Here is a 15,439-nt window from a genome sequence, read left to right on the forward strand (position 1 = left end):
CTGGAGATAGAAGGGAACTAACTTGATAAGGGCAGCTGACATAATGGTGAAAGCTGAATACTTTCCCTCTAAGTGCAGGTGAAGGTAAGAATGTCTGCACACCACTTCTTCTCAACATCGTACTAGAAATTCTGACCAAAAATAACAGGAAAAGATTGGAAAGAAAGACATTACTTACAGATGACGCACTCCTGTATGAAGAAAGTCTATTAAGCTTCTGTTAAAAAGCTACTACCAGCCCTCCGTATCTAAGGGGTCTGCATCCACTGATTCAACTAATTGCTGATGAGAGAAAAAAAAAAGCCAATACAGGATAACAGCTATTTACAAAGCACTTACATTGTATTGGGCATAAGTAAACTAGAGAGGATTTGGAGGGACAGGATGTGTGTAGGTCATATGCAAATATTACGCCATTTTATATATGGGACTTGAGCATCCACAGACTTTTGTATTGAGGGAGATGGTTACTGAAGGATGACTTTACTACTCAGTGTAGCAAGGTCACAAAGTCAATATATAAAATTGTATTTCTATTTGAGCAGATTGTACAGTGTTATAAAAATATGAGCTCCCAATTCTTAGCACTTTGGGAGCACAAGGCAGGAGGATAGCTTGAAGCCAGAAGTTCAGGACCAGCCTGGGCAACAGAGACCCCATCTCTACAAAAATAAAAATTTTTTTAAAGTTAGCCAGGCTGGTAATAGGTGCTTGTGGTCCCAGCTACTTGGGAGGCTGAGGCAGAAGGATCACTTGGGCCCAGGAGATCGAAACTGCAGTGAATTAAGATTGTGCCACTACTCGGGAAGGGGAACATCACAAACCGGGGCCTATTATGGGGAGGGGTGAGGGGGGAGGGATTGCACTGGGAGTTATATCTGATGGGTGCTGACAAGTTGATGGATAGCACACCAACATGGCACAAGTATACATATGTAACAAACCTGCATGTTGTGCACATGTACCCTACAACTTAAAGTATAATAATAAAAAAAAAAAAGATTGTGCCACTGCATGCCAACCTGGGCACAGAATGAGACCTCATCTCTAAAAAGTAAACATTTAAACATTTTTTAAACATGAACTACTTAAAGATAATTTTGACAAAATGTGCAAAACCTATAAAGGAAAAGAAGACCCTAAGCAAATGCTAATGCAGAGTGATACCGTGTTCATGGATTAGAGCAGTTCAACTCCAAACTGATTAAACACCATCCCAGTGAAAATCCTAGCCAGGAAACTGAGAAAGTGTTTCTAAGATCTATGTGGAAATGCAAAAGGAGCAAGAATAATCAGAACAGTAAAAGAACTAAGTCATGTGATTTTCACTACCTGACTTCAAGACTTACTATAAAAGCAGCCAGGCACGGCCGCTTGTAATCCCAGCAGTTTGGAAAGCCAAGGCGGGCAGACCACTTGAGTCCAGCAGTTCAAGGCCAGCCTGACCAACGCAGCGAAACCCCATCTCTACTAAAAATCCAAAAATAATTTAGCCAGGTGTGGTGTTGCACGCCTGTAATCCCAGCTACTTGGGAGGCTGAGGCATGAGAATCACTTGAACCCAGGAGGCGGCGGTTGCAGTGAGCCGAGATGGAGCCACTGCACTCCAGCGTGGGCAACACAGCAAGACTGTCTCAAAAAAAAAAAAAAAGACTATAAAGCTACAGTAATCAAAGCACTGTGATAACTGGCCCCTAGATAGACATAAAACTCAATCACACATCATACAAAGTCTAGAAATAGACCTGTGATGTAAGTTGGAAGATTTCAACAAACATGTCAAGTCATTCATTAATAAAATGATTTCTCAACAAGTGATGCTGGAACAACTGGATATTCATTTAGGAAAGCCATATACAAAAATGTGAAATAAGTCCTAGACCTAAACCTTAAGTTTTCTAGAAGAAAACAGGATAAAGGTCTCTGAAACCTTGGGATAGGCAGATTTCTTAGAACTCAAAAAGTATGAAAGTGAAAAATAAGATTTCATTAAAATTAAAAACTTCGTCTCTATAAGAGATGTTATTATGAAAGTGATGAGGCAGGCTACAGACAAAAGAAAATATGTGCAATACATTACCTTACAAAAGACTTGCATCTAAAGAACTCTCACAACACAGTAAGATAATCCAACACAAAATGGGAAAAAGATTTGAAGATATACATTACAAAAAAGATATATGAATGGATAGATAAGCTCACAAAAAGATGCTCAACATCATTAGTCAAGAGGGAAATGCAAATTAAAAGCACAATGAGAGGCCGGGCATGGTGGCTCACGCCTGTAATCCCAGCACTTTGGGAGGCAGGCCCATCACAAGGTCAGGAGATCGAGACCATCCTGGCTAACACGGTGAAACCCCGTCTCTACTAAAAATACAAAAAATTAGCCGGACATGGTGGTGGGTGCCTGTAGTCCCAGCTATCCAGGAGGCTGAGACAGGAGAATGGCGTGAACCCCAGAAGGCAGAGCTTGCAGTGAGCCGAGATCCCACCACTGCATTCCAGTCAGGGCAACAGAGTGAGACTCCATCTCAAAAAAAAAAAAAAAAAAAAAAAAGCACACTGGGATACCACTTCATATCCACTAAAATGGCAAAATTTAAAAGACTAGCAATACCAAGTGCTGGAGAGGATGTGGAGAAACTGGAAGTCTCAGCTATGAAATTTCAATGGTACAACCACTTTGAGAAACATTTTGGTAGTCCCTTTAAACATTTGCTTAGGATACAACCCAGTAATTTCACTATGTATTTAACCAAGAGAAATGAGAAATGTCCAGACAAAGATCTGTACGTAAATGTTACAGCAGCTTCAGTCATAATAGCCACAAAGTAGAAAAGACCTGAAAGTCCACTGACAGGTTAATGAATAAACATATTATGGCATATCTATGCAATGAAACATTACTCAGCAATAAATATAAATTACTGATACTACAAGCTACATCAATCTGGAAAGCTGAGAAAAAGCAGCCAGAAGGAAATGTCGGATTGGTGTCTTCCCTCAAGGATGAAACTAAAATTTGAGAACTGTCTATGGTCGTGTGTGTTGTTTTTTGTTTTTTTTTTGTTTTGTAGAAAAAAAAGTACACTGAACATCAGAGTGAATATTAAGAAGCCTCTCAATAAATTAGAGACAGAACCCTATTACACTCTTTGCTGCCAGGTTTTCCTGAGATTCACTTTTAATACATCAATTGCCATTTCTGCTTAAACTAACTCGAGTTGAGCTGCTTTCAACTGCAAACAAGAGTCCTGATACACCAAAGTCAAAAAATGTGCAGCCACTGCTATACTCACAGCAAATTTCATAGCCTGCAATAAAAATAGCTAATTGACTTTTATTGTTTATTATATGCATGTACAGCTTTAAGTACCTAATATAGATGAACTCATAACGATAAGACACTACATAATTAGTTCTACTAATAGTGGACGGCGGACAGCATATACAAAGTAAGTCCATCAGCTAAGTTAATTATCAGAGGAGAAGAACAGATGTTTTATACTCAACTATATGTAAATAGTAAGCTACCATGTAAAAAAAATTCATTGCCTCCCTAGCAAAGTAAGGAATATAGTTTCAAAACAACTATTAAGCTGGCAAAAGTAAATGGAGTTATAAAATAATATACAATGATCACAAAACTGGAAAACTAGGTACAATTAGATATATCACTGGCAGCACTCTAAACCGTTTTTTTCCCTGGAAAATAACACATCTAACAAAATGTTATCAAACTATTTTCACATTCATAAAACATCCTCAAATTGACTAATTCTGCTTTGTAACATATAACCCATGTAAACTAACCCTAAGTAATGGTAAAAACAGAAAGAAATGTGCCAAGATGTTAGCATGCCATTTACAGTGTAAAGATTTGCAAGCACATACACATCAACTAACAGAAAAGTCAAACACAATGTATCATACAGCCACAATGGGGTGAAGCTATTCAAAGTGAAAACTCCAGAAGTCAACACAGACTAAGCCAATACTCAGAAACATGTAAGGAAGCTATAGGCCAAAATTTAAAAAAAAAAAAAATATATATATATATATATATAAAATTTGGATTCACTGCATAATAAAGACCTACATAGGTCTGTTAATGATTAGAAATATGGAATGATACTTTATAATTCTTTGTATAAGACTGTTTAAATTCATGATAGACAAACATAAGAGATCTCAACAATCTTAAAAAATAATATTTTATCTTTACATCCTAGCAACTAAATACACATTTCACAAGTTTAAATAAAACTTAATCATTTTGTGTCGACTCCACAACTACTCTGTCCAATTTCATTATGAAATATACAATATTCATTTGTTCATCCAAGCTCTAATTAGTTTTTTAAGAAAAAACTACTTAAGGAGAGTGGCGCCCAAGATGGCCAATGGGAACAGCTCCAGCCTCCAGCTCCCAGCGTGAGCAACACAGACAATGGGTGATTTCTGCACTTTCAACTGAGGTACTGGGTTCATCTCACTGGGGCATGTCTGGCAGTTGATGCTGGTCCCCGGGTGCAGCCCAACTAGCAAGAGCTGAAGCAGGGCGAGGCATCGCCTCACCTGGGAAGTGCAAGGGGGAAGGGAATTCCTTTTCCTAGCCAAGGGAAATTGAGACACACAACCCCTGAAAAATCGGGTAACTCCCACCCTAATACTGTGCTTTACCAAGGTTCTTAGCAAACGGCACACCAGGAGATTATATCCTATACCATGCCCACGGAACCTCCCTCATTGCTAGCACAGCAGTCTGAGATCTAACTGCAAGGCAGTAGTGAGGCTGGGGGAGGGGTGCCCGCCATTGCTGAGGCTTAAGCAGGTAAACAAAGCTACCAGGAAGCTGGAATTACGTGGAGCCCACCGCAGCTCAAGGAGGCCTGCCTGCCTCTGTAGACTCCACCTCTGGGGACAGGGCATAGCTAAACAAAAAGCAGCAGAAACCTCTGCAGATGTAAAAGTCCCTCTCTGACAGCTTTGAAGAGAGCAGTGGTTCTCCCAGCACGGAGGTTGAGATCTGAGAACGGACAGACTGCCTGCTCAAGTGGGTCACTGACCCGAGTAGCCTAACTGGGAGACATCCCCCACTAGGTGCACACCAACACATCACACCTCACACAGCTGGGTACACCCTGAGACGAAGCTTCCAGAGCAAGAATCACAAAGCAACACCTTCTGTTCAGCAATATTCTATCTTCTGCAGCCTCTGCTGCTGATACCCAGGCAAACTCCAACATACCTGCAGCTGAGGGTCCTGACTGTTAGAAGGAAAACTAACAAACAGAAAGGACACCCACACCAAAACCCCATCAGTACGTCACCATCATCAAAGACCAAAGGCAGATAAAACCACAAAGATGGGGAAAAAGCAGGGCAGAAAAGCTGGAAATTCAAAAAATCAGAACGCATCTCCCCCTCCAAAGGAACGCAGCTCATTGCCAACAACGGAACAAAGCTGGACGGAGAATGACTTTGATGAGTTGAGAGAAGAAGGCTTCAGTCGATCAAACTTCTCAGAGCTAAAGGAGGAACTATGTAGCCAGTGCAAAGAAACTAAAAACCTTGAAAAAAGAATGGATGAATGGATAACTAGAATAATCAATGCAGAGAAGACCTTAAAAGAACTGATAGAGATGAAAACCATCACACAAGAACTACGTGACAAATGAACAAGCTTCAGCAACCAACTCGATCAACTGGAAGAAAGAGTATCAGTGATTGAAGATCAAATGAATGAAATGAAGCAAGAAGAGAAACGTAGAGAAAAAAGAGGAAAAAGAAATGAACAAAGCCTCCAAGAAGTATGGATTATGTGAAAAGACCAAATCGACGTCTGATTGGTATGCCTGAAAGTGATGGGGAAAATGGAACCAAGTTGGAAAACACTCTGCAGCATATCATCCAGGAGAACTTCTCCAACCTAGTAAGGCAGGCCAACATTCAAATTCAGGAAATACAGAGAACGCCACAAAGATACTCCTCGAGAAGAGCAACTCCAAGACACATAATTGTCAGATTCCCCAAAGTTGAAGAAGGAAAAAATGTTAAGGGCAGCCAGAGAGAAAGGTCGGGTTACACACAAAGGGAAGCCCATCAGACTAACAGCAGATATCTCAGCAGAAACTCTACAAGCCAGAAGAGAGTGGGGGCCAATATTCAACATTCTTAAAGAATTTTCAACCCAAAATTTCATATCCAGACAAACTAAGTTTCATAAGTGAAGGAGAAATAAAATCCTTTACAGACAAGCAAATGCTTAGAGATTTTGTCACCACCAGGCCTGCCCTACAAGACATCCTGAAGGAAGCACCAAACATGGAAAGGAACAACTGGTACCAGCCATTGCAAAAACATGCCAAAATGTAAAGTCCATCGATGCTAGGAAGAAACTGCATCAACTAACAAGCAAAATAACCAGCTAATATCATAATGACAGGATCGAGTTCACACATAACAATATTAACTTTAAATGTAAATGGACTAAATGATCCAATTAAAAGACACAGACTGGCAAATTGGATAAAGAGTCAAGACCCATCAGTTTGCCGTATTCAGGAGACCCATCTCACATGCAGAGACACACATAGGCTCAAAATAAAGGGATGGAGGAAGATCTACCATGCAAATGGAAAACAAAAGCAGGGGTTGCAGTCCTAGTCTCTAATAAAACAGACTTCAAACCATCAAAGATCAAAAGAGACAAAGAAGGCCATCACATAATGGTAAAGGGATCAATTCAACAGGAAGAGCTAACTACCCTAAATATATATGCACCCAATACAGGAGCACCCAGATTCATAAAGCAAGTCCTTAGAGACTTACAAAGAGACTTAGACTCCCATACAATAATAATGGCAGACTTTAACACCCCACTGTCAACATTAGACACATTGAGACAGAAAGTCAACAAGGTTATCCAGGAATTGAACTCAACTCTGCACCAAGCGGACCTAATAGACATCTAGAGAACTCTCCATCCCAAATCAATAGAAGATACATTCTTCTCAGCACCACATTGCCCTTATTCCAAAATTGACCACATAGTTGGAAGTAAAGCACTCCCCAGCAAATGTAAAAGAACAGAAATTATAACAAACTGTCTCTCAGACCACAGTACAATCAAACTAGAACTCAGGATTAAGAAACTCAATCAAAACCACTCAACTACATGGAAACTGAACAACTTGCTCCTGAATGACTACTGGGTACATAACAAAATGAAGGCAGAAATAAGCATGTTCTTTGAAACTAATGAGAACAAAGATACAACATACCAGAATCTCTGGGACACATTTAAAGCAGTGTGTAGAGGGAAATTTATAGCACTAAATGCCCACAAGAGAAAGCAGAAAAGATCTAAAATTGACACCCTAACATCACAATTAAAAGAACTAGAGAAGCAAGAGCAAACACATTCAAAAGTGAGCAGAAGGCAAAAAATAACTAAGATCAGAGCAGAACTGAAGGAGATAGACACAAAAAAACCTCCAAAAAATCAATGAATCCTTGTTGATAGACCGCTAGCAAAACTAATAAAGAAGAAGAGAGAAGAATCAAATAGATGCAATAAAAAATGATAAAGGGGATATCACCACCGGCCCCACAGAAATACAAACTACCATCAGAGAATACTATAAATACCTCTACGCAAATAAATTAGAAAACCTAGAAGAAATGGATAATTTCCTGGACACTTACACTCTCCCAAGACTAAACCAGGAAGAAGTTGAATCCCTGAATAGACCAATAGCAGGCTCTGAAATTGAGGCAATAATAAATAGCCTACCAACCCAAAAAAGTCCAGGACTAGATGGATACACAGCCGAATTCTACCAGAGGTACAAGGAGGAGCTGGTACCATTCCTTCTGAAACTATTCCAATCAAAAGAAAAAAAGGGAATCCTCCCTAACTCATTTTATGAGGCCAACATCATCCTGATACCAAGCCTGGCAGAGACACAACAAAAAAAGAGAATTTTAGACCAATATCCCTGATGAACATAGATGCAAAAATCCTCAATAAAATACTGGCAAACCGAATCCAGCAGCACATCTAAAAGCTTATCCACCATGATCAAGTGAACTTCATCCCTGGGATGCAAGGCTGGTCCAACATACGCAAATCAATAAACATAATCCAGCATATAAACAGAACCAAAGACAAAAACCACATGATTATCTCAATAGATGCAGAAAAGGCCTCTGACAAAATTCAACAGCCCTTCATGCTAAAAACTCTCAATAAATTCGGTATTGATGGAATGTATCTCAAAATAATAAAAGCTATTTATGACAAACCCACAGCCAATATCATACTGAATGGGCAAAAAGTGAAAGCATTCCCTTTGAAAACTGGCACACGACAGGGATGCCCTCTCTCACCACTCCTATTCAACATACTGTTGGAAGTTCTGGCTAGGGCAATCAGGCAAGACAAGGAAAGAAAGGGTATTCAGTTAGGAAAAGAAGAAGTCAACTTGTCCCTGTTTGCAGATGACATGATTGTATATTTAGAAAACCCCATCATCTCAGCCCAAAATCTCCTTAAGCTGATAAGAAACTTCAGCAAAGTCTCAAGATACAAAATCAATGTGCAAAAATCACAAGCATTCTTGTACACCAGTAACAGACAAACAGAGAGCCAAATCATGAATGAACTCCCATTCACAACAGCTTCAAAGAGAATAAAATACCTAGGAATCCAACTTACAAGGGATGTAAAGGACCTTTTCAAGGAGAACTACAAACCACTGCTCAGTGAAATAAAAGACACAAACAAATGGAAGAACATACCATGCTCATGGATAGGAAGAATCAATATTGTGAAAATGGCCATACTGCCCAAGGTAATTTATAGATTCAATGCCATCCCCATTAAGCTACCAATTGTGAAAAGCTACCAATTTCACAGAATTGGAAAAAACTGCTTTAAAGTTGATATGGAACCAAAAAAGAGCCCGCATTGCCAAGACAATCCTAAGCCAAAAGAACAGAGATGGAGGCATCACGCTGACTTCAAACTTTACAAGGCTACAGTAACCAAACAGCATGGTATGGTACCAAAACAGAGGTACAGACCAATGGAACAGAACAGAGCCCTCAGAAGTAATACTACACATCTACAACCATCTGATCTTTGACAAACCTGACAAAAACAAGAAACGGGGAAAGGATTCCCTATTTAATATATGGTGCTGGGAAAATTGGCTAGCCATAAGTAGAAAGCTGAAACTGGATCCTTTCCTTACTCCTTATATGAAAATTAATTTAAGATGGATTAGAGACTTAAATGTTAGACCTAAAACTATAAAAACCCTAGAAGAAAACCTAGGTAATACCATTCAGGACATAGGCATGGGCAAGGACTTCATGTCTAAAACACCAAACGCAATGGCAACAAAAGCCAAAATTGACAAATGGGATATAATTAAACTAAAGAGCTTCTGCACAGCAAAAGAAACTACCATCAGAGTGAACAGGCAACCTACAGAATGGGAGAAAATTTTTGCAATCTACTCATCTGACAAAGGGTTAATATCCAGAACCTACAAAGAACTCAAATTTACAAGAAAAAACCAAACAACCCCATCAAAAAGTGGGCAAAGGATATGAACAGACACTTCTCAAAAGAAGACATTCATACAACCAACAGACACATGAAAAAATGTTCATCATCACTCGCCATCAGAGAAATGCAAATCAAAACCACAATGAGATACCATCTCACACCTGTTAGAATGGCAATCATTAAAAAGTCAGGAAACAACAGGTGCTGGAGAGGATGTGGAGAAATAGGAACACTTTTACACTGTTGGTGGGACTGTAAACTAGTTCAACCATTATGGAAAACAGTGTGGCAATTCCTCAAGGATCTAGAACTAGAAATACCATTTGACCCAGCCATCCCATTACTGGGTATATACCCAAAGGATTATAAATCATGCTGCTATAAAGACACATGCACACGCATGTTTACTGCGGCACTATTCACAATAGCAAAGACTTGGAATCAACCCAAATGTCCATCAGTGACAGACTGGATTAAGAAAATGTGGCACATATACACCATGGAATACTATGCAGCCATAAAAAAGGATGAGTTTGTGTCCTTTGTAGGGACATGGATGCAGCTGGAAACCATCATTCTCAGCAAACTATTGCAAGAACAGAAAACCAAACACCGCATGTTCTCACTCATAGGGGGAAACTGAACAATGAGATCACTTGGACACAGGAAGGGGAACATCACACACCAGGGCCTATTGTGGGGAGGGGACAGGGGGAGGGATAGCATTAGGAGATATACCTAATGTAAATGACGAGTTAATGGGTGCAGCACACCAACATGGCACATGTATACATATGTAACAAACTTGCACGTTGTGCACATGTACCCTAGAACTTAAAGCATAATAATAAATTTTAAAAAGAAGAAAAAAAAAACTACTTAAAATTCTTCACATTTAAGCAAACTTCTGAGAACTGTCTAAACTTCTTATTCATTTAGCACAAAACACTCCTGCAACTTAGTACAGCATCACACATACCTGAGGCGATGACTGGATCTTTCATAAGTTCTCTAGTTATTGGACATATAAATTCATCAGGAATTCCTGAAGAAAGGGATTTAACCTTGGTCCTGAGCTCTTCAATTTTCCTCAGCACTTTACTACGCAGTCCTAGAGATTCTGTAAAGAAATTACTGTTAGGGCTGTATAACTACTAGTAATCCTTATGCTAGTCATTCACAAACAGTTTGTTGGGGTTTTTGATTTTGAGACAGGGGCTCACTCTTTTGCCCAGGCTAGAGTGCAGTGGCATAACAATCACTACACTCATTGCAGCCTCAACCTCCTGGGCTCAAGTGATACTCCCACCTCAGCCTCCTGAGTAGCTGGGACTACAGGCACACGCCACCATGCCCGATTAATTTATGTATTTCCTGTAAAGATAAGGTTTCACTATATTGCCCATGCTGGTCTCCAATTCCTAGGTTCAAGTGATCTTTCTGCCTCATCCTCTCAAAGTGCTGGGATTACAGGTGTGAGCCACCGCAGCCAACCACAAATGGAGATTTTATCTACTACCACCAGAAATCTCCTGACATACTGTTTTACCACATGAACTAGTGTTTTCTTTATACATTCCTTAACAAATCTCTGTTGTATAGAATACTGTTGGTTAAAATGTATCAGCAGTTAATAGCTAATTTTAAATAAATTTAGATTCTGAAAGTTCAAGAATTTCAGGTTGCCAGACACTAATATACTCTACAAAATCAGAAAAGCTCATTACTGGTTACTTACACAACAGAAAATTTCCTAAAAATCATTTTTAAATATGTTTGAGTTCAAAACATAAAAATGCCGTGTTATATTTTTAAACCTAATGAAATTGGATATATTTGCTGATGCTTATAAGAAACACAATCACAAATAAAGTTCACCTGTTTGTCCAAACCATATGCATGTTTCACTTGTTTTTATTCTTAACTTTAAAAAATTTTTAGTTTTAGAAAGTCTAATGTAATTAATTTTAGGAATTTCAGAATTATTGGCTGTTTACACTTTTAGAACTAGTTGACAGTTCTACTTTAGGGTGAAGTAGGTAGAAGAATTAAGATTTCAGAATGCCTCACATAGTTACGAGAAAAAACCAAACCAACTTACTTTCTGTCGGGAGGTAACGCTCCATGAGGTCTATACAGGTCTTAGGACACCCTCTGTTTCAGATAGTCTTTTTGAGGATGTCTGAAAACATCCTTGGAAGCTGGAGATAGTGCGTCCCTCCCTGTGGGAGGGCAGATGTTTCCTGACCACTATAATGTCTTGCCTCCTGGGGGCTATTTTGCTGGTAACCCCCTTATAAGACTGGAGGTTTCCCAAGCTCAGGGCTCCTCAGCTGTGACACAAACATAAACCACCACCATGAAACTTAAGAGGGAAAAGGGAGGCTGGGCACAGTGGCTCATGCCTGTAATCCCAGCACTTTGGGAGGATGAGACAGGTGGATCACTTCAGGTCAGGAGTTCAAGACCACCCTGGCCAACATGGCAAAACCCCATCTCTACTAAAAATACAAAAAAAAAAGTAGCTGGATGTGGTGGCACATGCCTGTAATCCCAGCTACTTGGGAGGCTGAGGCAGAAGAATCACTTGAAACCAGGAGGCAGAGGTTGCAGTGAGCTGAGATTGTACCACGCACTCCAGCCTGGGTGACACAGTGAGACTGCCTCAAAAAAAAAAAAAAAAAAAGGAGGGGAAGGGGAAACAATCAGAACCTGAAGTGCGAGTGTCTGCTGTGTCACGAGTAATAAACCGTTTGAGTCAGTCTGGGCTCACTGCCCACATTCATGTGAATGTGGCAAGTTATCCTAGCAGCTCCCTGGCGCCGAGGGTTTGCTTTCCTGTGACTTCCTTCCAATGGGATATGCTGAAACCGAACTGAGGATTTTTAAAACAAGTTTTTTAAAGCGCCACGAAAAAATCAATGATTTCCTTACATGTTGAATATGACTGTGCAAAAATATTTATGACTCAAAAAGAATCCCTCAAATTCTTTATGAAATCACCATCTATATTCAAGAGAAAGCTATTTCAACACACAAGTACTTAAAAGTGCTTAGTTAGGGAAGTACCTCTAAAACGCAGCACAGTGTTATCTGATCGCCACAGCCAGCCTTTAATGTAACAAATCAGAGATACCAAGTCCACCTCTTCCCAGAATGTCCCGTTTCACAATGTGTGTTTTCCAAGGGTTAGCTGGCTGTGTGTTTTTATTTTCCCAGGCAAATACAATGGAAGGCTTAAGAGGAGTTATAAGGATGGATCATGTATTCAAAGCTAAGTAAGGTGGAAAATAAGAGTAGAAATAGATAACAGGTACACAAGATTAACAGAATAAAGGTTGGGATAAGATCAAGATTTGCTGAAGTGGGGTATTGGATGAGATGGTAGAAAATCTATCATGACTGGGATATGCTTCCTGAAAATCTTCCACCTGGGTAGAGACATGGCTTCAAAAACTATCATAAATGTTTCTAGAACATGTTTGCAATAAGACAATAGACATCTTGTTTAAAGAGATAATTATAAAACTTGTAATAAGAAAAGGAGGCTGGGTATAGTGGCTCATGCTTATAATCTCAGCACTTGAGGTACCCAGGTGGGAGCACTGCTTAAGACCAGGAGTTTGAGACCAGTATGGGCAACACAGCAAGACTCTTTCTCTACAAAACATTTTTAAAAGTTAGCTGGGCATGGTGGTGCATACCTGTAGTCCCAGCTCTTCAGGAGGCTGAGGCAGGAGGATCTACAGAACCCAGGAGGTAGAGGCTACAGTGAGCCATGTTCATGCCACTGCACTCCAGCCTGGGCAAGACAGTGAGACTCTGTCTCTAAAAACATTAAGAAAAAGAAAAAAATATAGGAGCAACTAATGTTCTTTAAAAAGTATATTTTCCTGTAAAAAATATTCTACATGTGTGCTAATACTTAGAATGCTTATAATTTTTATAATAGAGAGCACAGAAGGCCCAATTCAAAATTCCCCAGATAAGGTTAAACTGGGTGTTATCCTTGTCCAATCCTAATGTCATTTAGAAATGAAGTCGGATCACCTTGCCCTCAGGGATGCTTTTATTTAAACCACATCCCCAGAGCTCTACCAGAAACAAACATCTCCTTTTGTGATTGGGGGTTCAGAATAAGTCTTATACACTTATACAATTGCTGAGAAAGAAAGGACCCTTACCAGCTAAGGGCTAGTAAATCCTTGGTACCAGTATTGGGCAATATCCGGCTATTACTGACTATAATCCTGAAAAGACATCTTCATGACAAGTTAAAACCACCCAACTCTGGAAATGCTACATCACTGAGAGTGTGATGGAATCTAGAAACTAATAACCATCAAATATACAAGACTAAACTAACGGATATAAAACTCAACCCTGAAAACCTCTGACGAAACAGAAGGTAACTGGGTTCCGGAGTGAGAGCTAGGAAGTGACAGTGTAGAGCAGAGATGTAGGTGCATGAATGAGACAGAGACCTTCCTGCATGTGCCCTTTACTCTCCCAACTTTGTCCTGTAAGTACCAATGCCACAGCAGCCCCAGCTGGAGGCCAGTTACCAGGACAGCACGAGCGCCTGGAATTGAACAAGCACAGACCACCAAGCTGGTTACTGACTCACCTCTCCCCTGCCCTGACAGAGAACAACAGAACCAAACGCCGGTTTCTTACAAAGAAAACTAAGAATCTGCTTTTAAAAAATATATTTTTTAATTTAAAAATCAAATTTCTACATAGAATGATCAAGAGAAGACACGAAACCTGTATTAAGAATGGAAAACACAGCTTAGGTACAGGAGGAATTTTTAAGAGGATATCAAGAACAGGATAGAAGCAGTGTAGTTTTTTAATTTCTCTAAAAAAACAGAGCAACTAGATAAACTCAAATTGCATGGACATTTCCAACAAAACAAGGTAGCAAGACATCTTCACGAACCCTACAATATGCCTGAGGACGAACCATCAACACCCATAAAGACCTGTGGTTGGCATCTGTGTAGAAGAAAGCAACAGGACATCTGACGGGCCTGAGCAAATGAGACCCCAGCGTGTCCAGCAAGTAAGCACTGGAAAGGAGAGCGAGCCAACTTCAGACAGCAGCTGACCACGGAGGGTTATGCCCTTCCAACAGGGGGTCAGGGCACAGTAACCAGATTTGAACAGCCTATTTCACTTTAATCACATATAAACAAACAAAGAAAAACTGTAAATGTTCAATTACTTAACAATAAATGCAGTTACCCAGGCAACAAGTGAAATCTACATAACGAATTAATAAGAACTGAAACATGAAACTTTCAAAATCCGAGGATATAAAGACAGGTGATGTATTTAAATTTCTAAATTTTAAATTAGAAAATGATAAAAATGTCTTATGTGCTTTTATGATTTCCTGGAAAGAAGAGTAAATGGGAGAGTGAACCCTTTGAAAAAAATCTCGTTCCCAATTAGGCATCTATGGTTGATGATTATCTGAATATAATCATAAATACCAACATGATACACAATAGTTCCTTGGCATTGTCATTTTAAGTTTCTATCATTTTATCTTCTATACAGCAATTCCAAACTCCAAGATACGTAGCGATCTGCCATGTTCCCAAAGCCTAGATATAAACTGAGGCCAATGAGTAGCTAGATGGAAGCTATGTGGCTAGTAGTAGACTCACTCGTTGTGTAATATCGCATCTAAAAGTGACTTTCCTACTCTCAGCCTTTCATACTTTATGCCTTTTGAATGAGATATTAAATGTTATAGTAGTCACAAATTCATAGTAAATGTCTTAAGATATATCCCTCTCGGCCGGGCGCGGTGGCTCAAGCCTGTAATCCCAGCACTTTGGGAGGCCG

The 15,439-nt window shown here is 39.7% G+C and overlaps 1 protein-coding gene across 10 annotated transcripts in view; it reads right to left on the minus strand.

Annotated features, from left to right (window-relative positions):
* Positions 1-15,439, minus strand: part of WDSUB1 (WD repeat, sterile alpha motif and U-box domain containing 1) — a 49,224-nt gene that overhangs the window by 7,333 nt on the left and 26,452 nt on the right. For 5 of the 10 annotated variants that reach the window (XR_012094192.1, XM_007965070.3, XM_038002077.2 and 2 more), the window contains one exon: positions 10,563-10,703. The exons of 1 other annotated variant lie outside the window; for it this stretch is intronic. Coding sequence is in view for 4 of the 9 variants with exons in the window: in XM_007965070.3 (XP_007963261.2) it covers positions 10,563-10,703 (141 nt within the window). In the remaining 5 variants the exon portion in view is untranslated. Of the gene's footprint in view, positions 1-10,559; positions 10,704-13,287; positions 13,412-15,439 lie in introns of those variants that run through there. 4 more of the 10 variants (XR_012094195.1, XR_012094194.1, XM_073019723.1 and 1 more) reach the window with 2 other exon arrangements.

The sequence above is a fragment of the Chlorocebus sabaeus genome, chromosome 10 (genome assembly GCF_047675955.1).
Source record: "Chlorocebus sabaeus isolate Y175 chromosome 10, mChlSab1.0.hap1, whole genome shotgun sequence".
Lineage (NCBI taxonomy): Eukaryota > Metazoa > Chordata > Mammalia > Primates > Cercopithecidae > Chlorocebus > Chlorocebus sabaeus.